The sequence below is a fragment of the Anguilla rostrata genome, chromosome 9 (genome assembly GCF_018555375.3).
Source record: "Anguilla rostrata isolate EN2019 chromosome 9, ASM1855537v3, whole genome shotgun sequence".
Lineage (NCBI taxonomy): Eukaryota > Metazoa > Chordata > Actinopteri > Anguilliformes > Anguillidae > Anguilla > Anguilla rostrata.
Genome location: NC_057941.1, coordinates 42,822,316 through 42,848,960, shown reverse-complemented (window position 1 = coordinate 42,848,960; position 26,645 = coordinate 42,822,316). Strand labels below are relative to the sequence as shown.

The 26,645-nt window shown below is 47.1% G+C and overlaps 1 protein-coding gene and 1 long non-coding RNA gene across 2 annotated transcripts in view; both read right to left on the bottom strand.

Annotated features, from left to right (window-relative positions):
• Positions 1–1,535: 1,535 nt before the first annotated feature.
• On the bottom strand, positions 1,536–6,035 carry LOC135263846 (uncharacterized). The gene is made up of 7 exons (XR_010332551.1): positions 5,939–6,035; positions 5,018–5,392; positions 4,186–4,290; positions 3,631–3,656; positions 3,183–3,227; positions 2,092–2,157; positions 1,536–1,875 (listed from the first exon to the last, which is right to left on the bottom strand). It is a non-coding gene; the product is annotated as an uncharacterized LOC135263846 (long non-coding RNA).
• Positions 6,036–7,160: 1,125 nt separating this feature from the next.
• Positions 7,161–26,645, bottom strand: part of ncor1 (nuclear receptor corepressor 1) — a 77,876-nt gene continuing 58,391 nt past the window's right edge. Inside the window, exons 28-47 of the mRNA XM_064353167.1 lie at positions 26,045–26,213; positions 25,534–25,659; positions 25,000–25,083; positions 23,325–23,581; positions 22,534–22,870; positions 21,788–22,015; positions 21,200–21,403; positions 20,171–20,320; positions 19,049–19,243; positions 18,303–18,444; positions 17,463–17,932; positions 16,701–16,826; positions 15,912–16,054; positions 15,584–15,831; positions 14,811–14,951; positions 13,919–14,061; positions 11,956–12,009; positions 11,583–11,759; positions 10,567–10,749; positions 7,161–9,938 (exon numbers count right to left, since the gene is read on the bottom strand). Of these exons, the coding sequence (XP_064209237.1) occupies positions 9,751–9,938; positions 10,567–10,749; positions 11,583–11,759; positions 11,956–12,009; positions 13,919–14,061; positions 14,811–14,951; positions 15,584–15,831; positions 15,912–16,054; positions 16,701–16,826; positions 17,463–17,932; positions 18,303–18,444; positions 19,049–19,243; positions 20,171–20,320; positions 21,200–21,403; positions 21,788–22,015; positions 22,534–22,870; positions 23,325–23,581; positions 25,000–25,083; positions 25,534–25,659; positions 26,045–26,213 (3,765 nt within the window). The 3' untranslated portion in view covers positions 7,161–9,750. The remainder of the gene's footprint in view (positions 9,939–10,566; positions 10,750–11,582; positions 11,760–11,955; positions 12,010–13,918; positions 14,062–14,810; positions 14,952–15,583; positions 15,832–15,911; positions 16,055–16,700; positions 16,827–17,462; positions 17,933–18,302; positions 18,445–19,048; positions 19,244–20,170; positions 20,321–21,199; positions 21,404–21,787; positions 22,016–22,533; positions 22,871–23,324; positions 23,582–24,999; positions 25,084–25,533; positions 25,660–26,044; positions 26,214–26,645) is intronic.

The window sequence follows — 26,645 nt, the reverse complement described above, 5'->3', positions numbered from 1 at the left end:
TCTTATTTTAAGTTGGCTTAAGGCAGACCTGCCAACCTGCACACATTTTGTGTACCAACCACGCAATTCTTGGTCAAAATACGCATGTACGAAATGCCAACTGAAACTACGCAACAAAAAAAAAGTATATATATTATTCCAATTCAATTACGGAAAACAATCAATCAATACAAAACAATTCCGTACATTTACTCGGTATTTAAACTACATCCCTCGGATTGGACCAGATGCGACCTTGTGCTTGTGGTTCTGTAACCCCTCCCCGACTAACTCAGCGTCCACTGATACACAGCGGTACTTTATTATCCACCGAGGCGTAACGCTGCATTGCTGAGGTAAAATGAGAAGTGGGAGAGTAATAATCAAGCACAAAAATGTTACCGTAATGTTAACATATAAAACGTTAAAACATGTTCGGCAACTTTACGTGATGATGCATTTCAAGAGGTATATCCTAAGGAGATACATATATTTAGCCGTAGTAGTAGCTCGCATACGATTTAGCCTCGTTACGAGACGGCTACGGTGTGAATATGGAGTTATTTAATGGAGTTATTTAGCTGCAGTAACTCAAACGCCACGGCGACTCCCTGTTCTAACTTTGAATCGCGCACACTGTTGGAGCAAAATATGCAATGGCCGTACCTCCGCCCCGCAAAACTTCCGAACCATGCATTTTGCACATTGTACATTTATGATTTTCACATTAGCCACCAAGGAGCTTCATGTAATAATTTAGCTAAACCTCTAGTTACAAAGGCCTACATTCCTAGATAATTTTTCAACTGAATACTTTTTTTTTAAATTAGCCCTATATGATGCGTGCCTATATAAGCTGATTAAATTATTTAATTATTAAGTAAAAATGGAAATCATGAACAGAAACTTGGTTTTATTCATAATTGACAGTGTTTTACATCACAACATAAGCTTTTTTTTTACATGACAACATAAGTTTCTGTAAATACTTGAAAATGAAAACATGTTACAATATACAAAATAAATTATTTCCATTTTTATTAAATAATTTAATGCAATTCACTTATGGTTATCAGTTTGTATAAGCACACATATCATATAATGAAATATTAATCATGAAAAAAATGGTTTTAAGCAGGTGTACTCAAAACTTTTGACTTGCAAGTATATCATAATATAGCCCAGTGCAGTGCAAGTGATATTTTAGAATCAGGTCAAATTATACAATTTTGCCTGATCACTTCTACAGTCAAAACTAGAATTATGAAGAAAGGCTTGTGTGTGTGTGTCTGTGTGTGTCTCTTGCAGACTGTCGTGTGCAAAGCGAAGTGGTGCGAAAGCATGTGAACTAAGCATTACACTGACTATAGTGGTACTCAAAATATTTTCCCAAGGTTGGCAGGTCTGGCTTAAGGTATATCGAATAGTGTTAAACTACATTGCAACTTCAAAAATATGAAACATTAATTACTGATCTAATGTGTCGGTACATACATGACATAAAATATTAGCCTACACATATCTGGGTAATGGACACAACAAACACAACAAAATGGCACAGACAAGTATACATTTATTAAACAGCAATGCATTACCAACGAGGCAATCCCATGCACCACAGCAGAGACAATGGAAACTATTGAAATTAAGAAGTATGTGACCCAGTTTAACATAGTACTTCACTTATTTTTATTGTTTATTGACAAAGAAATACATATGAAAATCCAAAAACAATTAATGCACATCCCTCTTTCCACAGCCCCCACAATTCAGAGGTTATTTTACAGTTTAAATATGTAATACATTTTATAAATGCAGTATCACAAAGTAAATAAAATTAAAACTGAAATTCAGCTATGCAGGCATAGATAGAGGATGGCACTTCCTGTCCATTGCCTGATTAAGAGGGAAAAAAAATCTTTCTTAAGTCAAAACATACAGCTGGGACATCCAACACTGGAAATCATTGTGAAATAAATAAACTAATGATAGGTTGCATAAAATATGTTTACACATTCAGAAATGTAAATAGTCTTAATTCAAATGATTATTCTGGGAATAAAATGAAAAACGCATCTGAATGCATAGCAGATCTGAAAATGTGAAAATTACCTTCATCCTGTTTTCTGTTACTGCTACTGCTACTATGGCAACCTTCGATTTCCTGGGGAAGTTGGCCTGTGAGATCAAAATTAACTCAGCGACCTCAGGGCCAAGCATCATTATAATGAATCACAATTCAAGATATTCCATATTGTTTCAAGGGATTATTAATCACTAACACATTGAGCTTAAAAATGTATCCTTAGCATTTTAACTTCATAATACAGTGCAATCTAAAAAGTGCCTGAAATAAGGAGAAACAACAACATATTAGAGGGAATGTCTAAAGCTGAATTAAACTCAGAGGAAGTGTTTGGTTGAATTCAACACATTTTGTGAGGCCCATCAAAGATAATGGAGGAAACAACAAGATACACATATTGTATATAATTGAAGTAATCTGAATCAGATTATAGTCTATTGGGGAATTTACTGGGCATGCATTAAAACAATGATCTGGAGAGCTCACTCAAAAGAAACCTTGCTAGTTTGCAAGTTTGTCATGTAAGAAAATACAGCAACATGAACAAATTAATTGTTATTCAATTCAACATGATGACTTCCTGAATAAATATCAACTCAATACATATGTACAGTGAAACATTGATTAAAATAGTACTTGTGACATATAATTCGTTTTCACCAAATTGTTTGAATATGCATAAGAACATTTTATTGGCTGCCTATGGTGTTATAAATTGTTACAAAATAGAAGTTGCATAGGCTGTGAACAAAATAGCTCACTTATGACAAGGTTGGAAAAATCCTATTTGTTCCCTTTCAAACAAGAATACGTCTTCCACTATATCATGTTTTTGTCACAAACAGAAAATACACCTAGTTAGTGCTCTCCAGTTACTCAAACTGTTAACTCTTTGGGCCCACAAAATTGTGTGTAACACATCCCTGACATTTCCCATAGAATTATAACTACCATGCTAAAAAACTGTTTTGTGCCGCACAATATATACATACTGCTATATTAATACTAAAGGTAAGGTCTGTGCATTTACAGAGAATCAAAGCATTGATATCAGAGTATGTTGGATATTTAATTTTTTTTTAAAAGACAGAAAATGAAAACAAAAAGAAAATCTAACCTTGATAGTAGTTCACGTTGCTGTACAAATCATTATCTATATATTCTAAAGAGGACGAGGCAAAAGAAATTTAGTACTTCTCTTTCAATTTGTATTTTCAAGACATGTCTCTTTTGAATCAATACATATACAAAAACATATACCTATGCTGTAGAATCATGAAATACATGCCCATAATATTTTTTACATAAGTTGTATTTGAGTTAAACTGGACTAACCTTTGCATGCTCAACATTACAACATATTGTGCATGTTTAAAAATTAAATTTAATGAATAACAATTATGATACATCATTTTAAGATAAGGCATACAATGCATTGCCGTCTTTTAAAATATCCTTTTCTTATTAAATGGTGATTTATGTATGTACAACGGCAATAAAGATGGGGTTGTCTTGAACAGTATGCTACGTCATAACACTGTAATATGGTCAGCCAGAAATCTTACCAATAGTGGAGCGTCCAGAACTGTGGCTGAAGTTAAATGGAGAAAAAGAAAATAATGAACATATCTCAGGACATACAACTGATTTTAAGGTCTAGTTTTGGTAAATTATAATTTCAAAAGAAAAACTGTACGAAAGTCGAATGAATCTGGACCTTGATGTGTAACAAATAAATTTGTAGAAATTACCTTGGCTGCTGCATTTGACTCGTGAGGAAGAAGTCTGGCTAATGACAATAAATGACTGATTATATACCCTATCAAGCGCTTACATGATGCCTCACATTCACCAGGCAATTAGTAAGTGTCTTGTAGGACATGCAGGTGGGTCGACGCACCTCAACTGAACAACCTCACTCCGACTTGTCAAATGTTGTGTGCATTTTATTTATGTACAATTGTGTGTCACAAATTAAACTGGCACGTGCACGTTAACAGATACACTGTAAACACACACCACCAACAACAAAAATCTCCTATTAAGTCCTAGGTCATGATCTTTTCAACTTGCTGGTGCAGAGGTTTGTGTGTATTAAAGTGGCGAAAGAGGGTTCTCACATCTATACCGTACACAGCAAGCGCAACCAAGGAGCAGTAAAAGGAAGACCCCCCCGCCAGCTACGCAGTACCAGTAGTTCACCATCACACCCGGCCATGTACTGCCTGTACGGGAAAAGGGAGGCACAGGAAACAATGTACACAGTGGTGATCTGTAGAAACCGCAGCACTCCACCCCTGCTATCTGTTTCACACCTGTTATTCAGGAACTTTGTCTCAGACCAACTAAATCCGGTTAAAGAAACAAGCATTTCACTGCAATGCAGAGTTAAGTCTGCCTGCACTGCTATTTTAAAGGGATAAACAACAAGTTAAAAATGTTGAACTTTAAGACATCAGGCCATGATCATTTTAGCTCACTTAAAATGGGTCCGTTCATGCGGTTTTGCTTTAAAAAAAAAAAAGAGGACAGTGCCTGACAGTGCTTAATAATGAGCTCGCTCATACAGGACTGTTACATGTGCAGGCACCTCAAAAGATAAAGCGTAAAAGATTTTTGTGCCCGGGACAAAAATTTTCCTGCATGTATCATTCAATTATATTTACCACATGTTCACAGCCTTAAGACAATGTCCCCGGTTGCCTCCGGTTTTGTGTCTCGTTTAACCCTTTAAGGTGTGAGATCACAAATATGTGATTAGAATGTTCTTCTGAACTGGACAGTCTAATGCTGATGAACGATCACAACTGGCAATTGAAAGCAATGGCGTGCTAGAAGATTGACTTGAAATTGTGAAAAAGAAGCCTACTCTTCAAAGGGTTAAACAGCTCTGAAAAAGTGAGCACCCGGTCCCAGTGCCACCAGCACCGAATTCAAGGACTGTTCAGTTACCTGCTTTTCGCAGACTGAGTTCCACCTCTTGACAGCCAATGCTACAGTTGCTCCCCTCAAACAGCTCACAGTGGTACAAGCCCAGGTCAGATTCTTGGACCGATCTCATAAGGATGGAGAAGTTGCCTTTGTGGAAAAGATGTTTGAAGACTTCAACTCTGCCTTTCTTATAATCCCAGAATAAGGCTTCTTCAGGCAGCTTGAGCTCCACCAAATAATTTAATTGGCCCTGTCTCCACAAAACAGCCAGCCCCGAACTCTGGGCCTCCTGGAGCAGGCCAGGCTGGAAGCTGCAGGGCAGAAGGACATCAGCGTCGAGCGGAACGGCCAGACCAAGCCTGACTGGCTCACAAGGTCTTTGGCAGTGGCTCTGTCCTGAACAGAAAACAAGTAACGAGTAACATGATGGAAACTCAACAACAAACGAACCACAACACAAATATACACTAAAATTTTACATTTTTAATGCACAGTATGGTAACCTTTCAGTAGATTTTCAGACATTTTCTGTGCCAATTCTTTGTGTTGGTTTTAATGGGAACATTGAGGGGGGAAAATATTTTAGATTAAATTAACAAAGAATGCCTTCATTAAGTCATATGAAGGATTCAATCAAATGAACGTATGTATTTATTTAAGTCAATTTCTACAAAAATATTTTTCAGAACACTAAAATTTGATTTTACTTCAGAGAAGTTGAAATACAAATCATTTTAGCATAAAGTCAAAGAATGTTCTTCTGAACTGGACAGTCTAATGCTGATGAACGATCACAACTGGCAATTGAAAGCAATGGCGTGCTAGAAGATTGACTTGAAATTGTGAAAAAGAAGCCTACTCTTCAAAGGGTTAAACAGCTCTGAAAAAGTGAGCACCCGGTCCCAGTGTCACCAGCACCGAATTCAAGGGCTGTTCAGTTACCTGCTTTTCGCAGACTGAGTTCCACCTCTTGACAGCCAATGCTACAGTATCCCTCAACACCAAGTGCACCAGTGGTACAACCCAGGTCAGATTCTTGACTGGACTAGATGGAAGGACAGTGCCTTTTAAAGAAAGCTCGCATTTGAGACTCCCAAATATAGGCCCTTTCCACACAGCGCCAATGGCTCTGCAGCGCTAGAGGCAGAAGGCTTCTCCGACGGAAGCAGAGCCAGCCAGACTGGCTCACAAGGTCTTTGGCAGTGGCTCTGTCCTGAACAGAAAACAAGAGTAATGTGATGGAAACTCAACAACAAACGAACCACAACACAAATATACCCTAAAATTTTTAATTCACAGTATGGTAACCTTTCAGAAGATTTTTAGACATTTTCTGTGCCAATTCTTTGTGTTGGTTTTAATGGGAACATTGAGGGGGGGGAAAAGATTTTTGATTAAATTAACAAAGAATGCCTTCATTAAGTCATATGAAGGATTCAATAAAATGAATATATGTACAGAATGGCATAATATACTACTTGGAACTTCAACATACAAATAAACAAGTCAATTTCTACAAAAATATTTTTTAGAACACTAAAATTTGATTTTACTTCAAAGAAGCTGAAATACAAATCATTTTAGTATAAAGACAAATATATTGATTAGATGAAAAAGACAACACGAACAGCCAAAAAATAACTGACACTTACCCATCACAGGAATCAAACCACAGCACAAGAATGTCCAGAAAGACCAATACTTCTTGCACAGCATTGCTGATCCTTAATGGCAGTTACTCAGAAAAATCTCACCTTACAGTGGACGAATAGCGCTTCCGGGTGGTGAGAGAGTGGTGAAGTTTTCTTCGCCACAGTAACATTACACTGTGGTTACTCTCTGCAGTGGCAGAATGCATCTTGCTTTGAGATACAGATGCTGCTGATTTAAATACTGCATTTCAGCTCTGAAAAAACACATTTTTAAGTCCTGAGACTAGTTACATATTATTCGTACCAATAACTGTATTGAACAATGAAATAAGGCTTACTCTGTCTAGTGTTGTATATGCTGTAGTAAAAAAAAAGTCACTACCTATTAACTTTGACCAGGCTATATTTGGTGTTGATTGAGTTTTGTTCCATGACCACAACATCCTGTTAGTTGTCAAGATGAGAGCACTTGCACGCCTGCAATGCTGCAGCAATGATGGCAGTCGAACGGCTCAAAGGAGAACAACAGTTTAATGAAGCATTAAAGCACATGTCCACTGACCAACGCAGCTAACCAATTAAGCTTTCTAAACCAAAGCAGTAAGTCTGACTCCTGGTCGAAAATAAGTGTTCTTGGCTTGGATTTCTCATTGGTACAAAACACATTTATCTTGCCATTTTATTACACTGTCAATTACACTGTTGATGCAAATCACCCATCATACACACATTCTCAAACAAAAGGGGTTCTGTTCCTGCAAATATTTTTTTTTAAATGAAATATGTGGAAGGAAAAGAAATGGACCTGACATTTCGAGAGGTGGAGAACTAATCCACTTTATTGATTGGTCTGAACTTTTGTAATTGACTACTTAAGAGACATTGTGCGATACAAACATTGCATTTCAACATGAGATACATGGGGTTTCAAGTCTTGAATTTTAAACAGACAGAAAAGTTATCACTGCAAAAATTGGACAGATGAAGAGCTGGATCGATGCACGGACAATTTCCGTATCAATTTCTGTTTAAGATTCAAGTTTTGTAAACTTTTTTCTGTCGTTATAGTTGTAAACACTCGACATCCCATCAAAAAAAAAAAAGGAAAAAAAAACATTGATCTTGAAAATGGAAAAAATAAATCGAAACATTGGCTTGGCTCTGGGAGTTTTAAAAATCACCAAAAATTGAAAACAATTACCAAGTTCAGAGTAGACTCCTTTGTTACTGCACAAAGCAAGGCCAAAAAAAACAAAACAAACAAATAATACAAATGAATCTATGCTTTACATATCCTCAGACGTAACGCTAACATTGTTGACCTTGTTACAAATGCAATGTGAATGTACAATTCTGGTGACAACGAAGCACTGAGCTTAGCTTTAATCGTGGGGAGACAAAAAGGTCATGGAAGTGCATTTAACAGCCACTACAGCAAAGCAGAATCTGCACTACACTTGACTGTACCATATGCAAAGTTAAAACTGCAGATTGTTACAACAGTATATTAGGAACCAGTAACAAGCTGAAATGCCATACAAGCAGATTTCTCAGAATTATGAATGTCGATCGAAAAATCTGCGATTTGCATGAGCTCAGATCATTTATAAAACAGGTAGTATGATTTTTCTTTATATTCTGTTAAAAGTTACAATGCAAAAAGTGCAACAACGGTGCAGTTTCTTGTTTGGTTGGTTTTATATCTTTTTTTTTTTGTTTTTTTTTGGAAAGTCAAACACACTGAATTCAGACATCTGCCAGAACAATATCAAAGACATGAGAAAACACCGATGAATATTTCAGAGGGGGAAACTGTAAGCTGCCTTTCTCCAGCCAACTGGCGCGGTGACTGTTCTTAGCAGGAAAGGGTTACAAACATGTTTTTTTTCCCCGGCTCCACATCTCAAAAAAAAGAGAAAACTGAACATTCTGCATCAGCTCAAAAAAAAAAAAAAAAAAAAAAAAGCTTCGTTACTAGATCAGCTTGGGGCTCAATAACAGCGAAAAACAAATGACAATAAATTAAAATACACGTTGAGCTTATTCTTTCACCTTCAACAAAAAGAAACTTCAACACCAGTGTTCAGAACATACAGGCACACCCCAGAGAAAAGAAGGAACAGAACATTTTTGCTAGGGGGAGGAGAGGAATCGATAAAATGATTTTTGTTTTTTTCCCCGAATGAAAGAAAAAGCAGAATAACCCATGCGTTACTTCCACAGTGCTGCCAAGGACTCGTGTCAAATTTACAACGGTCGAAATGTAAAGCGTGTCTTCTTTTAAGTACTAAATTTTCAATTCGGTGATAACCCACAACGCTCCTGGGGGGCGGGGGGCGCTGTGCGCTGGTGGGGGGCTTCCCCGCGCCCGTTTCCGCGGCGACGGCGCACGCGGCGGGTGACTTCACTGCGTCTCAGTGCGGCTCGCGCAGGTCCTGCACCCTGCGGCTGCATCGGTGGCTAAACACACACCTCCTCGCAAAATAGACAAAAAACGAAACCACCAAATTTTTTAAAAGCAACATAAAAACAAAAAGGGTCAAGTAAAAGAACGAAAAACAAACACCGCAAAAGAAAAGTTTCTCTATTTACATACGATTTAAGGACAAAGTGTTTTTTTTTTTTACAAAGAAAAGAATTTAACAAAATTGAAGAAATAAGTCTCTCAAAGTTTTTTTTTTTTTTTTTTTTTTAAACATTAGAAGTTCTTCATCTTCATTTATCTTGCTGTCTTTTTATTTTTTGTATTTTTGTTAATTTTTTTAAAACAAGTCTAAATTGCTGGCTTTTCATTTTAATGTTTTGAATGTTTTTTCTTCTTCTTCCTTTCGTGACAGACGGACTGCACGCCAAAGCTTCGCGACGCGAGGCTCCTGGAGTCCTGAAGGTTCAGCCAATCGCATGGCTCCTCCCCGGCTCCCGCCTCCGCGTCTGTCTGTCCGTCCGTCCTCCCGGCCGGCCTCAGCTGCCGCCGCCAGGCCGCCCATTGGGCCTGCGCAGCGATGTCACAGTCAGGGTGAGGGTGGCGGGGAGGTGGGGGGCGGGGCTAGGGGCGGGACCCGGGGGCCGAGGCGCCTCCTCCTCCCCCCGGGCGGAGGTCGCTCAGTCGTCGCTGTCCGACAGGGTCTCGTACTGCTCGGACAGCAGGGGCTCGCGCTCCCACACGCGGGCCTGGGGAACGGCGCCGCCCTGCTGGGCCTGCAGGGAGGGCGAGGCGCAGGGCATGGAGGAGGGCGGCGTGCTGCTCAGCATGCGCATGGTCAGCGGGTTGTAGGGGAACTGCATGGAGCCTGGGGACAGAGGGGAGGGGTGAGGGGGGGACAGAGATGCGGGGCGGGGAGGGGGGGGGCACAGAGGGGGGGGAGCCGTCAGTAAACACCTCGAGATCCGCACGCGCTCCGCCACAGCTGCTCTCACCCGGCCTCCAAAAAAGAAAAGAAGGTCGAAAATAAAAACGGGAAAAACAAGCTTCATTTTTTGGGTGGTGACCGGGCAGTCGGCCCAGTAGGACATCTCTCACAGCTGATTCAATAAGGCCACACCCCCCCCCACCATTTCATTTTGGGCACAAGGGGCAGACAGAGGCTGCTATTCTCAGAGGTTTGTTTGTATTTTATTCATTTATATTTGCTTTGTTTTACCAGGAGAGTCCCATTGGAATTGCTAGCTCTTGTACAAGGGTGCCCTGGGCCAAGTGGCAGCAAGCAGTGCAGTAAGTAAGACGATACAAGACGATACAAAATTGATAAAACAGCTATAGGATAATGGCACTGGAAAAATGCCAGTGCTGCTTACAGTTACAGTGTTTTGAATAAAGTCCTTGAATTCAGCCAAAGTAAATCTCTATTTAAACGGGCTATAGCTGTTTTTCTAGATTGTTCCGTGACCGCGGGAAGGCCAGAGGGGGCGGGGACTGACCGGTGGAAGACGGCCGGTCCTCCCAGGTCCAGGCCGGGGCCTGGCGGTGGTAGTCCCCCTCCGAGTGCACGGACGACACGGACGACGGGCGCTCTCCCCCGGCGTACCCCTGCCCCGGGTTCGGGGACTTGGACTTCCGGCTGTTGGCTTTGCCCAACAGCTTCTGCTTGCCGGCTGACATGCCTGGGGGGGGAGAGAGGGGGGGGGCAGGGCAGTGAAAAACCTGTCACTGCAGGGTACTTTTCCTTCCCTGTTCCACTGTGACCAGCTCTCACAGACCTAACGCATCACCCCTCTGGAGCAGCATCTCCCCATGCAGTCAACGGCAGGTCATCAAGTCATCAAAACTATGAGTCATAGTGTGTGTCTGAGTGTGCGTGTCTGAACGACGTGTTGGTGAAAAGGCTGGTGTGCGTGCACGTGTCTCTGTGACAGAGGGAGTCAAACCTCAGTTAGGAGAAGGGCTGGTGTGCGAGTGTGTGTGTGCGCGCGCGCGGGTAAATGTGTGTGTGTGTGCGTGTGTGTGTGTGCAAGTGAGTGAGAGAGTCAGACCTGTGTTGGGGAAGGGGCTGGTGTGTGTGCGTGAGTGCATGCGTGTGTAAGCGTGTGTGTGAGTGAGAGAGTCAGACCTATGTGGGGGGAGGGGCTGGTGTGTGTGTGTGTGAGTGAGAGGGTCAGACCTGTGTTGGGGGAGGGGCTGGTGTGTGTGTGTGTGTGGTGAGGTCAGACTTGGGGGGAGGGTGGGGTGTGTGTGTGGTGGTGTGAGTGGAGGGTCAGACCTGTGTTGGGGGAGGGGCTGGTGTGTGTGTGTGTGTGTGTGAGTGGGAGGGTCAGACCTGTGTTGGGGGAGGGGCTGGTGTGTGTGTGTGGTGCATGGTGTGAAGGTGTGTGTGAGTGAGGAGTCAGACCTATGTGGGGGGAGGGACTGGTGTGTGTGTGTGTGAGTGAGAGGGTCAGACCTGTGTTGGGGGAGGGCCTGGTGTGTGTGTGTGTGTGTGTGAGTGAGAGGGTCAGACCTGTGTTGGGGGAGGGGCTAGCCTCCTGCCGCTCCATGCTATTGGGCTGGGAGCCGCTTCCCTGGTGATCGTCATGCTTGTCCTCAAAGTTGCCCATCAGCGCTTTGCGAATGATGTCCTCCAGGCCCAGGTTACTGGCTGGATCCCCGAAGGAGGGATTCCTGGAGCTGATGCTACCTACAGGGACACGAGGGATGAGAGACAAAATCAGCAGGTGACCACACAATGGAAAATAAAGGCTATGAGAGAAATGCAACATAATGAGAAATTAAGAAAATATAACTTTCTGCAAAGAGAAATCACAGTTTGATATGACTGATATGTAAAATTGAAAAAAATTCTTACATTAGTACAAAGCTATTTTAATACTCACTTGAGCTAGTTACTGCAGGCAAGTTAAATATTTCAGTGCCAGGCTGTGCACTTGCTGGAAAAATAAAATCACAAAGATTTAAGCAGTGACTATGAACAAAATTACCTATAACATTTAAATATGAATCAAGTTAAAATATAAGTTCTTAAAGTCAGAAGTTCAGCATTCTTCAGAACTTTACATCTCCTGTTCAGTGCAATATATCAAAGAAATACTTCAAAGACATCAGAGAATTTGGGAAAAAAGGGTGGTTTCAAAGTCACACAGGCATTTATCCCCCAAAAAATGCAGAGCATTCCAATTTTGATCAGTAAGAGTATTTTTACAACTTCACCAAAGTACTGGTAGCTACTTTAAAAGTTGCAAATATCACATTCACAAAAATACAAGCACACTACAGCTATTAAAAAAAACCAAACAAAGTGCAAGTAAATATATATTAACCAGACACACTGAGGCAGGCCAATTCATAATGGCTAAATACAATACAACGGTGGCCTACGAAATATTTGAACAATACACTTGGACTTCATTTTGCAGTATAGAAGAGAAGATAAATCATAATAATTAATTAATATAAGCAGATCTTAAGGTTTGAGGGGTTACATATACAGAGTTCAGCCCACCGATTTAATTGACAAGTTAACATTCAACATTAGGGATGCACCAATATATCGGCCAAAGACCGGTATCTGCCAAAAAAGAGAAGATTTTGCACATCCGTTGCCATCGGCTGATTGTTTTAAACACAAGCGACGGCCAGCTCCAGTTATGTCAGTCAAAAGGAAAAAGGTCTACTGTTTATCTGTTTATTTGCAATCCAAGACTGCTTTTAATTTGCCTGTCAGATACAAAACAATTGCATTTTATTTTCCATATTCAGTGTTTCCCCCTATAATTGCTGCCGGACTGACAAGGCCCTTTTGTAAAATGCTAAAAATAATGCCAAATATCTATTCACTTGGAAATCAAATCTCATTTGCACCTGGGAGGCTCTGTGGGGCGCTGTTCCAAAACATAAGTCAACCTCCCTGTCGTTGCCAGGGAAACTCGAGACGATGAGACAGGAGACATGCTGGCTTTCTTATCCTTCTTCTCCAAGCCTTCATCTCAAAGTGAAGGTAAGCTTCAGATATTCAATATTTTTTTGTGTGCCCTTGTTTTATTCATATTATATTTCATCCAGTGAGAATGCTTCTGAAATAAGACGACCCCAACAAGTCCCTGGCACTTCAATTTCATCAGATGCATATTAATTTGATCAAATATATTTTTCTAAGAAATCTTATTTGTCCCTGAAGTTTGTAACATTGTTAAAGATGCTCCGTATGCAATTGTGGAGTCCTAATTATAATGTGGCAGAGGTTACACAGCTTTATGTAATAAACGAAGAATTTTAAGTCCTGAACATACAGAGCAAACCGAAATTTGAACTCAAATTATAATTGCAGACTGCCTGCTGCAACATCGCACCACCACATATCTGTTCAGGGGTTTTTCAGTGCGTACCACCAGGCCTGAAAACAATTCTCGGGGAACCACTGATATTTTAGGAATGAACTTCCAGCTGGAGGAATGTACACTATTTAACATATTTCAGGAATACACTTTCAGTTGAGGGAATGCAGTTTATGTTGGATGAATGAGAAGAAATGTCATAGAAAAATAAATGTTCAACTTTGCTGCATCGCTTCAAAGTTGTGTAATTAAAATTGCGGCTTTTAGAATGGCAAGATTCTATAAACAGATTTTATGAACAAAAAAATCTTACGGGAGCAGAACCACCAAACTATCAGTACTGGCATCGGCCAAATCCCCCCCTAATAATCGCGAATCAGTATCGGTCAGAAATGTTCATACCGGTGCATCCCTAACTCGACATAGCAGGTTATTATTTTATTTTTTTCTGGTGTCAAACGTTAGTGCTGGAGAGGTACGAAGAGATAAGAGGAGACCCACTTACCCACGTCCGAGTCACCGCCACCAGAGGAGTTCAACTTACGAAATATCTCCTGCTTCTTGGATTTCACCATTGGGGAGGTGTTCTCCAGTCTAGTAAAGAAGGAGGGCTGGTAGCTCACGCTCCCCGGGGAGCGGGAGTCGTTCCTGTGACGGGAGAAAGGGGGCGCGGCTGAGTCCCGCGCGTGCCGCTCGGCGTTTCCGCTCGCGGCGGGCAGGCGCGTCGCATGCGGCTAACGCGTGGACGACGACGGCGGCGGCGGCGTCCTTACGGCCGGCTAAAAATACGCCGCGGGGCTAAACGTTAGCCGTCAAAGTCAGGTTCCTTATTTTTAACTCTGCCCTACTCCAAGCCCGCTGTCAAGGTGCTTTTCATCAACACACAACCGTCCTCCAGTCACACATTTACTATGCAAATTTGAGAATTGTGTGATTCTACATAACAGGTTTGGATAAAAACCAAAAAAAAGCCTGGAAAACATAATTTTTTAAAAACTCAAAAAGGCTAAACAGTTTCGTAAACATTCTTCAAACTTGTTTTTCTTTTAGGATTTACGGTATACTATGCAGGATTTTTACCGTGGAAATTTTATAAAATAACCATGCTCAGTCACATCTGTGATGGACTGGACCACAGCAAGGCAAAAAAATCCTGCGTAGTATGCCTTTGAGCCTAAAAAGTATTAATTACATTTAGGATCCAAGTCCTTTTTAAAGTGACAAGGGAAGAAACATGTTAGAATTACTTCACAGAGCAACAAATGTCCACAGAGTGAATAGTGGAGTGGGCCCTTCGGTACTAGACCGGCAGGTGGAGAAATGATTCTCTTTAGCTTCCTGGCCCTCTGAGTGGCCGCCCGTAAGCAGGGGGTTATTTTGGGGGCGGTCTGCAGTACCTCTGCTCCGCGTGCTCAGCCTCCCGTCTCTGAGCCTGCTGCAGCATGGCCTCCTGCTTGTCGAAGCCAGGGTAGCTCTGCGGGGGGGAGATGGGCTCGTAGCTCTCCAAGGCCCCGCCGCGTTCCGGGGACTTGCCGGGCCTGAGCGGGGGAGGGGGGCTACGGTTAAGGAAGGCTCTCATCCCCCCCCCACTGACCAAAACACAGGACACCGAATCAGTGACCAACTGGACCAACACACCGACCGACTGAAACGCAGAGGCATTGGTTAGGCTTCCGATTCAGTCGTCTGACATATTCATGTACACGTATGGGCCGGGAGTCCCTTAGTCTCAATTACCAGGGTTCAACTGTTCATAAACTCACAACAGCTGCAAGGTGACCTCTTCCATTTCATAACACATTTAGGCATTCAGCTGAAGGTTTTGTCCAGAGCAATTCTGGATTAGATTCCATTGAAATAGATGTTTTTTTTTTATAAGCGTAATATCCATTTATATGGCTGAAAATTAACAGAAGCAATTTAGTTTAAGTACCGTATTGACGGGGGAAAAAATAGCAGCAGTAGTGGGAATCCAACCTGCAGTCACTGAGTGACAAACCCAGGTCCCTGACCATGATGCCTTGCAACTCGCTGAAGTACAGTACAGTACAGTAAGCACATCGGACTGGGTCTGTGCTGCCAACTGGCTGCAGACAGGGGGACAGGGGGGACAGGGGGGACACAGGGGGACAGAGACACAGCGGGGACACACAGGGACAGGGTGCAGTACCTCGCTCGGGGCTTGTCGGAGGCGTTTTCGGGCGACACCCTGCTGGACGGTCGCGGGTGGTGCGGGGCCTGGGCCTGCGGCGGCTGCCCCTGCGACTCGGGGCTGTAGCGGCTGGGCAGCTTGGCGCGCCCGGGCCCGGCGCTCAGGGCCGCGGGGGCCGAGCTCTGGAATGTTCCGGGGGAGGAGGAGGTGGCGGGCGGCGCCTGGGGGCCGTCCTGGTTCCTGGCAAAGTCCTGGGTGATGATGTGCTGCGGGAACAGGTGCTCGGTCAGAGACGGGCCCTCCCCAGCGCCTAATGGGCCCTCGGCCTCGACGGCCCGGTTCTTACCGAAATGTGGTCTGCCAGGGTCATGACGCGGTGCGTCTTGGGGACCTGGCCGTACGCCTCGGCCTGGGAGGTGGGGGGCTGCTGGGGGCAGGGCGGCTCGGCCTGCTGGCGGTAGCGGCTCATCTCGTACGCGCGTGCGCCGCCTGCAAGACAAACGGCAACGAGGCGTCACCAGGCTGCGAGAGAGCCCTGAGCCCAGAGATACTGACCCCAGACCATAGAGCGCAGCGCTGGTGGATATGAACCACTATAGGAAAGAAGATACTGATACCAGACCACTGAGCGCAGCGCTGGTGGATATCCACCGCTATAGGAGAGAAGATACTGACCCCAGACCATAGAGCGCAGTGCTGGTGGATATCCACCACTATAGGAGAGAAGCTACTGATACCAGACCATAGAGCGCAGTGCTGGTGGATATCCACCACTATAGGAGAGAAGCTACTGATACCAGACCATAGAGCGCAGTGCTGGTGGATATGAACCGCTATAGGAAAGAAGATACTGATACCAGACCATAGAGCGCAGTGCTGGTGGATATGCACCGCAATAGGAGAGAAGCTACTGATAACCAGACCATAGAGCGCAGCGCTGGTGGATATCCACCGCTATAGGAGAGAAGCTACTGATACCAGACCATAGAGCGCAGCGCTGGTGGATATGAACCGCTATAGGAGAGAAGCTACTGATACCAGACCATAGAGCGCAGCGCTGGTGGATATGAACTGCTATAGGAGAGAAGCTACTGATACCAGACCATAGAGCGCAGTGCTGGTGGATATGACCCACCTGCAGCCTGGGAGGACTTCTCCGGAGGGAAGGGCCCCCCCTCCTGCTTGTCCTGGGCGGGGGAGCCGGCGGGGCTGATCACCTCGATGGCACCGCTGCCCGGGGCCTCGTAGCGACTGGAGGACACTGCGGAGACGGGACCCCAACGGGACTGGGATTACTCAGAGTGTGTGTGTGTGTGCGTGCGTGTGAGCGCGTGTGTGTGTGTGTGCATGTGTCTGTGTGTGTGTGTGTGTGTGAGTGCGTGTCTGTGTGTGTGTGTGTAAGTGTGTGTGTGTGTATGCGTGCGCGTGTGTGTGTGCGTGTGTGTGTGTGTGTGCGTGTGTGTGTGTGTGCGTGTGAGTGCGTGTGTGTGTGTGTCTGTGTGGGTGTGTGTGTGTACGCATGTGTGTGTGAGTGTGTGTGTGTGTGTGTGCTGTGGTGTGTGTGTGTGTGTGTGTTTGTGTGTGTATGCGCATGTGTCTGTGCATGTGTGTGTGTGTGTATACTCATCACAGAGCAATGAGTGGGTGCAAAAGTAAAACCAAACCAAAGTTCAGACAGAACTCCCTCCCATTTTTTGCATTTAACAACACAAAACGCAGTACACACTGCAGAACTAACTTGTTTACAATGCATACTCCAAATACTTCAACTTAAATATGTTATTACCCAGAAGGTGTGATCAAATGAAGGCCACTCTGCTCTGAATAGCTGGTGAATCCCCAGTGTGAGGTGTGAGGGTGCAGAATTAGGGTGGGAGGGGCGGCGGGGGGGACTCACAGCTGCTGGAGGAGTCCGAGCTCTGGGAGCCCCTCTCGCGGGACTCCTTGTCGGAGGCGATCTGGCGGGTGATGATGACGTCGATGAAGTTGGCGGCGGTGATGGTGGTCTTGCCGTGGGCGCGCAGCTCCTGCTCGATGCGGGACTTGGTGGGCGGGCCCTTGTCCTTGCCCGCCTCGCCGTAGGCCGGGTGGGGCTTGCCGCCGGGCAGGGACATGGCGGCGTAGGGCGACTGCATGGCGAGCCGCTCCCGCTCCCTCTCCCTCTCGCGCTCCGCCTCCTGCTGCTGGAGGTGCTGCAGGTGCTCCGCCCGCCGCTCCTCCGCCCGCAGCGCCTCCTGCTTCGCCTCCTTGGCCTTGGCCACGTCCATCTGGGGCGCCGCCGTCGCCACGTCCACCAGGGCCGCCAGGGCGTCGGCCGCCGTGCTGTACCGGGCGCCCGCCTGCGCCGCCGACACCGGGGGCATTTGCCTGGCAGGGGCAAATAAGGAGGGCCAACGACAAGCGGTAAGAGTGGACCTTGAAATTCCCCAAACGATAGTATTACTTTATTTAAAGGACAACAGACCCCACTTTATTCAAACAGCGAGAAAAGCACAGAGGGTTATGCTAGGAACTCCAACCGCCTGCTGGTATAGGGGTATTCTTATATGCATTATATATTATATATTCTTATATGGGTTAAGAGTCGACCACCCCAAAATGAAAAGACATATGATGGCATGCACTACGAGCAAAAACAAAGCAGGTGGGCTGTTTCTCTAATAAAAACCTGAAAAACGATAACTGCGCATTAACAGGACAGCCAATGCGGCGACGCCGCTAGCTCGGATTCACTCACATTAGCGGGGTGATGACGCTCTTGCTGTTGGTGCCCTGGAATATGCTCGGCCTCTGCTGCACCACGCTCTCCTGTGACCTCACGGACGGGGAGGGCGAGCGCATGTAACCATGGCTACTAGGCCTGCCCGGCTGCTCTGTGCCTGAAAAAAACACAAAAAAAATATAAATAATTAAATTAGCATCTGGGCTGAAGAGAAAAGGAAACATGAGGTGCTTTTCCTTCCCAGAGCACAATGGGGCCTACAAAAACACAATACAATGCTCAACAGAGGAGGGCAGCAGTACAGTGTAGTGGTTAAAAAACTAGGCTTGTACCTCAGAGGAAACGGGTTCAAATCCCAGATGGGGTACAGCTGGTTAAGCACGTTAATCATGATCTCCTCAGTCATTAATTAGTTGAATAAATGAATACATTTGCAATGTGTTATCTGTCAAATACCCTTCAGAAAAGGGCATCAAAACATGGAGCAAATAATACAATATGATGTTTGTCAAGCTATTCGAATTTCTCCAGCAAAATGATTCAGGTTAATTTCACTGTTGCCTACCATATTTATATATGATATGATACAAATAAGTGTTGGTTTGCTAATTACTTGAAAGTAACTTTGTTTATATAAATCTTTATGGCAATATATTCAAATGCATGATGCCAGTAAAGCATTCTAAAGCAGATTAGAATGTGGCAGTCAGGAGCAGGAAGACATAGCGAGGCTGAGGACGCGGCGGCCATGTTTATCTCACCTCCACGCATGTACTCACTGGCTGCCGCCATCCTCTCCCTCTCCCTCTGCTCCCTCTCCCGCTCCCTCTCCCTCTGCTCCCGCTCTCGTTCCTTCTCTCTGTCCTTCTCCCGCTCCCTGTCGCGCTCCCTCTCTCTCTCCCTCTCCCGCTCCCTCTCCCTCTCCGCGCTGGCCGCCGCGAGGTGGCTGGGGTGGCCTGCAGGAACACAAAGGGAGCACACGCCGCGAACGTTAACGCACAGGGTCCCGTTGCTGACGCGTAAGGGAGCGTCAGGGAGGGCGTCGTCCCCATTCTGTGACACCTCCCTGCTGCTTCAGGTCAGGGGAAACGTCAAACCGGGGCCTTGGGGGGGGGGGAAGGGGACAAACTCGGACTCTGGGACGGGGGTTTCAGAGTTGCCGCTGCCCGCGGTCAAACTCCACCGGCCTGGTGGTGTTTCGGTGACGCCGCGGTCCGTTTGCCCGGGACCGGGGGACCCTTTCCTCCAGTTTTTTATTTTTCGTTCCAGACCAGCGCTAGCACATTAACACATTAAACACGGTCTCCCGGGAGAGTTTTATTCCACGGTTCCACACCACCACCAAGCGTGACTTTATATTTCTCCCTTCTCTTCTTCTGTGGTGTGGAGGTTAACGTGTTAATGTGTCCCTGGGCCTGGGTTAAGGACTGGGCCTGCAGTGCTGCAGTGGGTTAAGGACTGGGCCTGCAGTGCTGCAGTGGGTTAAGGACTGGGCCTGCAGTGCTGCAGTGGGTTAAGGACTGGGCCTGCAGTGCTGCAGTGGGTTAAGGACTGGGCCTGCAGTGCTGCAGTGGGTTAAGGACTGGGCCTGCAGTGCTGCAGTGGGTTAAGGACTGGCAGGGCCTGCAGTGCTGCAGTGGGTTAAGGACTGGGCCTGCAGTGCTGCAGTGGGTTAAGGACTGGGCCTGCAGTGCTGCAGTGGGTTAAGGACTGGGCCTGCAGTGCTGCAGTGGGTTAAGGACTGGGCCAGCAGTGCTGCAGTGGGATAAGGACTGGGCCTGCAGTGCTGCAGTGGGATAAGGACTGGGCCTGCAGTGGGTTAAGGACTGGGCCTGCAGTGCTGCAGTGGGATAAGGACTGGAGGGGTTGGGGGGGGTCCTCACCTGGAGATATGGAAGCTGGGTTGAAAGCCCTAGGAGGGAAAGGGGGCTGAGCTCCGGGGATGTAGGTGATGCGGTCCATAGGGGGGGTACCTGTCCCCCCAGGGTGAGGCAACAGGATAGCGGGAGGCATCTGGGCTAGATCAATAATCCCTTTTCAGACAGAAGCAAACGTCCAGGGTGAACAACCAAAACCAACCAATTGAAAATAATAAAAAGATTTTTTTTAAAGTTATTAAAATAAATAAAAAATTAAGTACCCCATACATTTTGAATTCACCCACACTCTTCCCAATCAAATTTAATCAATTTAACATTGTAAGGATTTTTTTTAATGTGCACAGAATGAAACAACTGCATCAAGAAATTAATGCCAGAATTTTCATAAAGCCAATGACTATGTAAACAAGTAAATTAGGGCTGTTAGTCGATTAAATTCTGCAGCGGATTCATTTAAACTATTAGTAGAGTACAGAACAGTCTATTGTGTCAACTTTTAAAAATAGAGATTCAAACAGATGGCTTTGCATGGTATCCAGGTATAAACCTCCCCATGCAGTGTATCAGGGTAGAAGACATACTTTAATGAATGTGTATGCTCTAAGCTATTGTTTAAAAAGTACAAAATGTCTAAAAGTCTCGAACTTCATATTCAAATCTAAGGGAGAAAGATTCTGCAATTTATCAGTTATCTTTCTTCTCCTTAAACAAGTGTATAAATTAGCTTCTGAACTGTAGCAAGTAATAAAATGGATCAAATGATCATACTGTGAAGTGGTATATTTTGTAACAGTACTACTGTGTAACTTTTTACATAGGTTTGGCTGAGTAACCAATTAATATATTAATCGCCACAGCCCTAAAATATAGAAAGAATTGTGTTTAAAAAAAATGAAAAGCATTTGATTTTGAGGGTCATTTGCTTCTGAGTGTCTGGAAAAGGTAGCCTCCAGGGTTCACACAAGCACACAAGAGTCTGCAAGCTACCTCCGGACCCGCCCCCCGACAGGAAGGGCCGGCCACGCCCAGTACCTTGCACGCCGGGCGGGTAGGGGATGGCGATCTGCTGTTCCCGCGGCGACAGCCCCCTGGCGACGTCAGGCCGCGGGATGGCCTGCATCTGCTGGGAGGTGATGTAGTCGTTGAGGATGGTCTGCCTGGTGTTCTCCATGGTGTACAGCTGGTAGGTGTTGTGGTAGCCCTGGGGGGACGGCTGCCTCTGGAAGAGGTAAGCAGCTGTGGGGAAGGGGGGGGGGGGGGAGGGGAAGGGGGGAGAAGCAGAGCAAAACTCAGGATGTTTACTGATGGGCCTCAACCCTTATGAGAACAGCGTAGGTGAGCCCAGCCAAAAGAAACAAAGGTTATGCCACACGTCCTTTTACACAAAGGCACATGCACCAAAGTTAGCCAAATCAACTGTGTCAGCATTGTCAAATATTTAGCGGTAGGAAAATGGCGAGCTTGTCGGGCTGAATGGTCTGTCCTCGTCATAATGTCATAAGGTTACGATTCAGAAAGTTCTAGAATTCTTCGGCTCAATAAACGGTGTTCCTGTGTTGGTGGGAGGAAATGTTTGGGCAGGTAGAAGGGTATGCGGACGGGCTCAACAGCGGCCCCCACCTGGGTCGAGGGGGCGGTGGAAGGCGATGGCGGGGTCCAGGTGGGGGGGCAAGTGGGCTCGGAACACCTCTCCCGGGACGACGGGCCGGTGGTGCGGGTCGTAGGGGCTGTGGGAGGACAGGGGGTCTCCCCCGGACACGGGGGACTTGGCTGGGATGCTGTCCCGCTGGGTGGGGGTCAGCGTGCTCTTCCTCTCGTGACTGGCCGGCTTGCCAGAGGTCATGCTCCCTGGGGGGGGGGAACAGACAAGGAGCCCAATTAAAACCACTGCATGCCTGCGTGTACCTATACGTGCAACACAATCTCAGCTAATTCCGCGAGTAGATCCTGCCATTTGGCTCGACGGGCCAACCGCCCATAAATATTTCCTGTCGGGGTCCCAGAGGTTCTTCCATAGTTTTGGAAGTCGAATGTGCTCAAGGCTAACAATCAGTGGTACATATCTAATGAGAACAGCCCTAGGCGCCCTTAATGTTAACCCTTTGAAGAGTAGGTTCTTTGAAATGTCTTTTTTTTTTTTCAAAAATCCCAAGTCAGTGTTCTAGAACTCCATCGCATTCAATTGCCAGTAGTGATTGTGACATCAGCAATAGAATGTTCAGTGACGAACATTCTAACCACGTATTTGTGATCTTACAAAGGGTTAAGGCCTTCTGTTTCTGCAAAACGTTGCAATGTACCAGCAATCGATTACGCAAGGTTGACCAGAATGGCCAGAATGCCCGGAGCGAGGGTTTTTGGGGTACCTTCTTGAGCCCGGCCCAGCATGGGCGACCCGCGGGACATGGAGCCGGTGCTGTAGTTGACGGGCGTCCGGCGGGCGCTGGCGTCCTCGTAGAGGCCGGGGCTGGGCTGCGACTTGCCCGCGGCCTCCAGGTGCGTGGAGCGCAGGACGGAGGTGCCCGAGTTGACCACGGAGGCGTGGCGCATGCCCTTGGCGCCCTCCTCGTACTTGGCCCTCTCCATGGCCTCCAGCTGGGGCATGCCGTGCGCCATCTTGGCGGGGCTGGTGATCAGGGACTTCACGTTGTGCTTGATGGCCGACTGGCTCACGCCGCTGCTCTCGTACTTCAGAGGCGTGCCCTGCGGAGGGATCGAGAGAAGCTTGATGCGCTAAGCTTGTTCGTTCGGTGTCTTAATTTACCCATAATTCAAAGCAAATCTGGCTACGCGATTCCGTGACTGATTACATTGGCCCAGAGTAAGCCAGCTTTCTGCAACTGCTGAAATTTGATGACTAAATTAATTCTAACATCTTGCAAGCCCTAAGTCATAGACTTCAGGCTACATTTCTGCAACTAGACCCTGTTGTAAAAATACCAGCGAACAGAGACCGTTAGTCCATAAGCAGGCTTTATCTAGGCCTGAGAAACTTATCCAATGGGCACAAGTACACTAAAACTGCAGGGGGGGGTACTACACTTCAGGTCCGTGCCAACACGTTCACCAGGTCAGCGGCCATCTTCAGCCATCGCTCGCTGATGAAGACAGGAAGCGGAGTCCCCCCCCCCCCCCGCGGCTCGGAGGGGGCCCCTACCTGGGATATGGAGCCCTCCAGGACGGCGCGGCTGTTGGGCGCCATGTCGGGGGTCTTGCGGCTGTCCTGGCCCTGCAGGTCCTGCCGGGGAATCTCGTGGATGGAGCGGCCCATCTCCTTGATGGTGTTGACGCCCTCGTAGGGCTTGCCCTTGGTGATGCCGCCGTCGAAGGAGTGGACCGGGGGGCTCTCCCTCTTGATCTGCTTGCCGTACTTGTGGCCGTCCTCGAACGCGTCCGCCGCCGTCCTGGGCGTGCCTGCCGGCAAGAGGCGGGTTAAAAACAGGAAACAGGAAAGAGACATTATTTGAAGCCAGGTGGAAACAAGTGCTCGCCATAAGCACAGGGTGGACCTACGGGGGGTCATTCCTATGTCCCCAGGGTCCTATGTTCCGATTATTGACATATGACCAGACAGGGTCCTATGTTCCCCAAAAATGATGACATGAAAGGTCTATGTTCCCCAATTACATGACATAGGGAACATGACAAAGGGTCCTAGTCCCGATTCATGGCACTATGGACGAAGGTCCTATTTCCCAATTATATGGCACATAATGGGAACATGACAAAGGGTCCTATGTTCCCCAGATTTATATGGCACATAATGGGAACATGACAAAGGGTCCTATGTTCCCCAGCTCTACAAATGTGCTCTCCCAGGGTCCTATGTTCCCAAGGTCCTAGGACCCTGGGAACATAGATACGCTCCCGACCTACAGTATATCCCTAAACAGTGCATATCCAGTTAGGGCTGCACGATAAATCGAATTAGACTAACCGGTAATAATCGTAATAATCATGACAAAATGATCGTACCTGATTCAGTAGTAAACAACCAAACATTAGAGGCCGTGTGAAATGCTTCCAGGAAAAAAATCTATCTATTGGGTGTTGATAAGACAGGCAATCAGCAGCAGGTTCGTACAGTAGCAAGGTCATCGCATGGGAGCTGCAAGGCCTTGCTGCTGATTGGCTGTCTTATCAGCACCCAATAGATATTTTCCTGGAAGCATTTCACATGGCCTCTGATGTTTGGTTGGTTACTACCGCATCAGGTAGGATTAAAGAAAGAAATTTTAAATTTAAAAAGATGCCTATATACCCTGTGGCAGCAGTTATTTTTATTACGCTTAAAGAAACCGCAATTCAACATATCGTGGAGTCCCATATCCAGGCCATTTCGTCAGCTGACTGCTTTCTGGCCTCATCCCTAATTGGCTCAAGGGGACTTCCACGGCTACCTCCTGCACCTGTGTCCCCCCTGAGCTACCCACAAGGCAGCTACAGTTACCAGTTGCAAAACAGATCGGACCGGAGTTGCATCTGGTATGCTGAGTAACACTGCTTGTGCTTTTCAAAAAAAACAGTTACTGGCTCAGAGGCGAGTTAACAGGAGCACTGTATGTGCTTAAATCAGTAAGTACGGCCCCCTGCAATGGGGGCAAAGCAGTGACACCATATCATAATTACAAATCGCAGGAGTATCAGCTAACCCCACAGATATCTCATAAATTAAAAGCACGGACGGAGCCAGGACACCCAGGGAAGGATCCTCAGCAATCGGATCTTTATATCAAAGGGCACACTTAGCCTGATTAGCTCGCTGGAAGCAGCCGGAGGACGCCCGCGTCCCCCCGTGTGACCTGAGAGGCGGGCCCGAGTCCAGGCCTTACCCTGCATGATGGAGCCGGCGAGCACCGTCCTCTCCTTGGCCTCCGCGTGGGGGCTGTCTCTGGGCAGGGCGCGGCTTATCAGGCCTGAAAGTAACCAGACGGGACCGCGGGTGAGGGAGGAGGCGGGACTGGTGGTGAGGGAGGAGGGGGGACTGTGGGTGAGGGAGGAGGCGGGACCGTGGGTGAGGGAGGACGGTGGGGGAGCGGCTTGGGTGAGGTGGAGGAGGCTAGGACTGTGGGTGAGGGAGGAGGCGGACTGGTGGGGGGGGGTGAGGGAGGAGGCGGGACCGTCGGTGAGGGAGGAGGCAGGAGGGTGGAGGTGGGACTGTGGGTGAGGGAGGAGGGGGGACCATCGGTGAGGGAGGAGGCGGGACCGTGGGTGAGGGAGGAGGTGGGACCATCGGTGAGGGAGGAGGCGAGGGTGGAGGTGGGACTGTGGGTGAGGGAGGAGGCGGTGAGGCAGGGCACGGGGGAGGGGCCGTGGGGCAGCAGGCACGCGCGGACGGTGTGCACCGAGGCAGGGTGCGTCCTTACCTTCGTAATGCGGGGACTCTCTGACTGGGGGGCCCCGGGCCATGGGCCCCTCCATCATCTCGTAGGAGCGCTTCAGCTCCTGGCCCGTCCTCGGGCTCCGCGTGGCCTCCCGGGGGTTCTTGATGGCTTTTGGGGTCAGAGCATTTCACACATTCTCATTCTCTCGCATGTGAAATGGACAAATCAACAGGGGGGACTAAGGACAACTGCGTCCAGAACAAAACATAACAGAGAGTGCTGTACACTGCTCTCCTTATTCTGCTTGGTGGAATGTTTGGTCAATTCTTAGGGGAAAATACTTCAGGTATATCCCAATCACAATATGAAATCCCCATCTTTATTGTACTAAATAATTTCTCATCACCATTCTATATTATTTTGGGGGGGGGGGGGTGTGGGTCTTTTGCAATACTGGGGGGTTGTACCCCCGATCCCCTTCATAAATGAGGTCCTCAGCTCAATCGCTCCTGACCGCAGCTCAGTCCACACACGGGTCACGTGCAGTGCTCACAGTCGTATGACAGGATGTGCCCGCTCTTGCCCTCGTAGATGACGTGTCCCTTGGCGGGACCCTCCCCCCGGCCCTTCTCGGGGCTGCTCAGCTCCTCGGTGGCCAGTTTGGTGATGGTGCCCTTCAGCAGGTCCGCCGCGATGCTGGACTGGGGCAGGGCCGGCGTCCCCTGTACCCACAAACCCCCGAATTCGGGCCGGTCAGAGGCAACACAAACATCTCCACACGTGCATGCGGGCTTCTGCAGAAACCACAGACTTACAACAGGAGGCGTTTGTACACACAAATGAAGAGCTTGTTTGGTCACAGAAAGGGCGTGATTTGAGAGGCTCTGCGGGGACGATGCGACGACAGCCTGTGGTGTGTGGAGACTATATGAGGGTGGGTTAGGGGTTAGGGGACGGCCTGTGGGGTGTGGGACTGGGGGTTAGGGTAGGGACGCCTGTGGTTGGGACGGAGGGGGTTAGGGTTAGGGTTAGGGGGACGGCCTGTGGGTTGTGGGGACTGGGCAGGGGGGTTAGGGTTAGGGTTAGGGGGACGGCCTGTGGGGTGTGGGGACTCGGCAGGGGGAGGTTAGGGTTAGGGGACGGCCTGTGGGGTG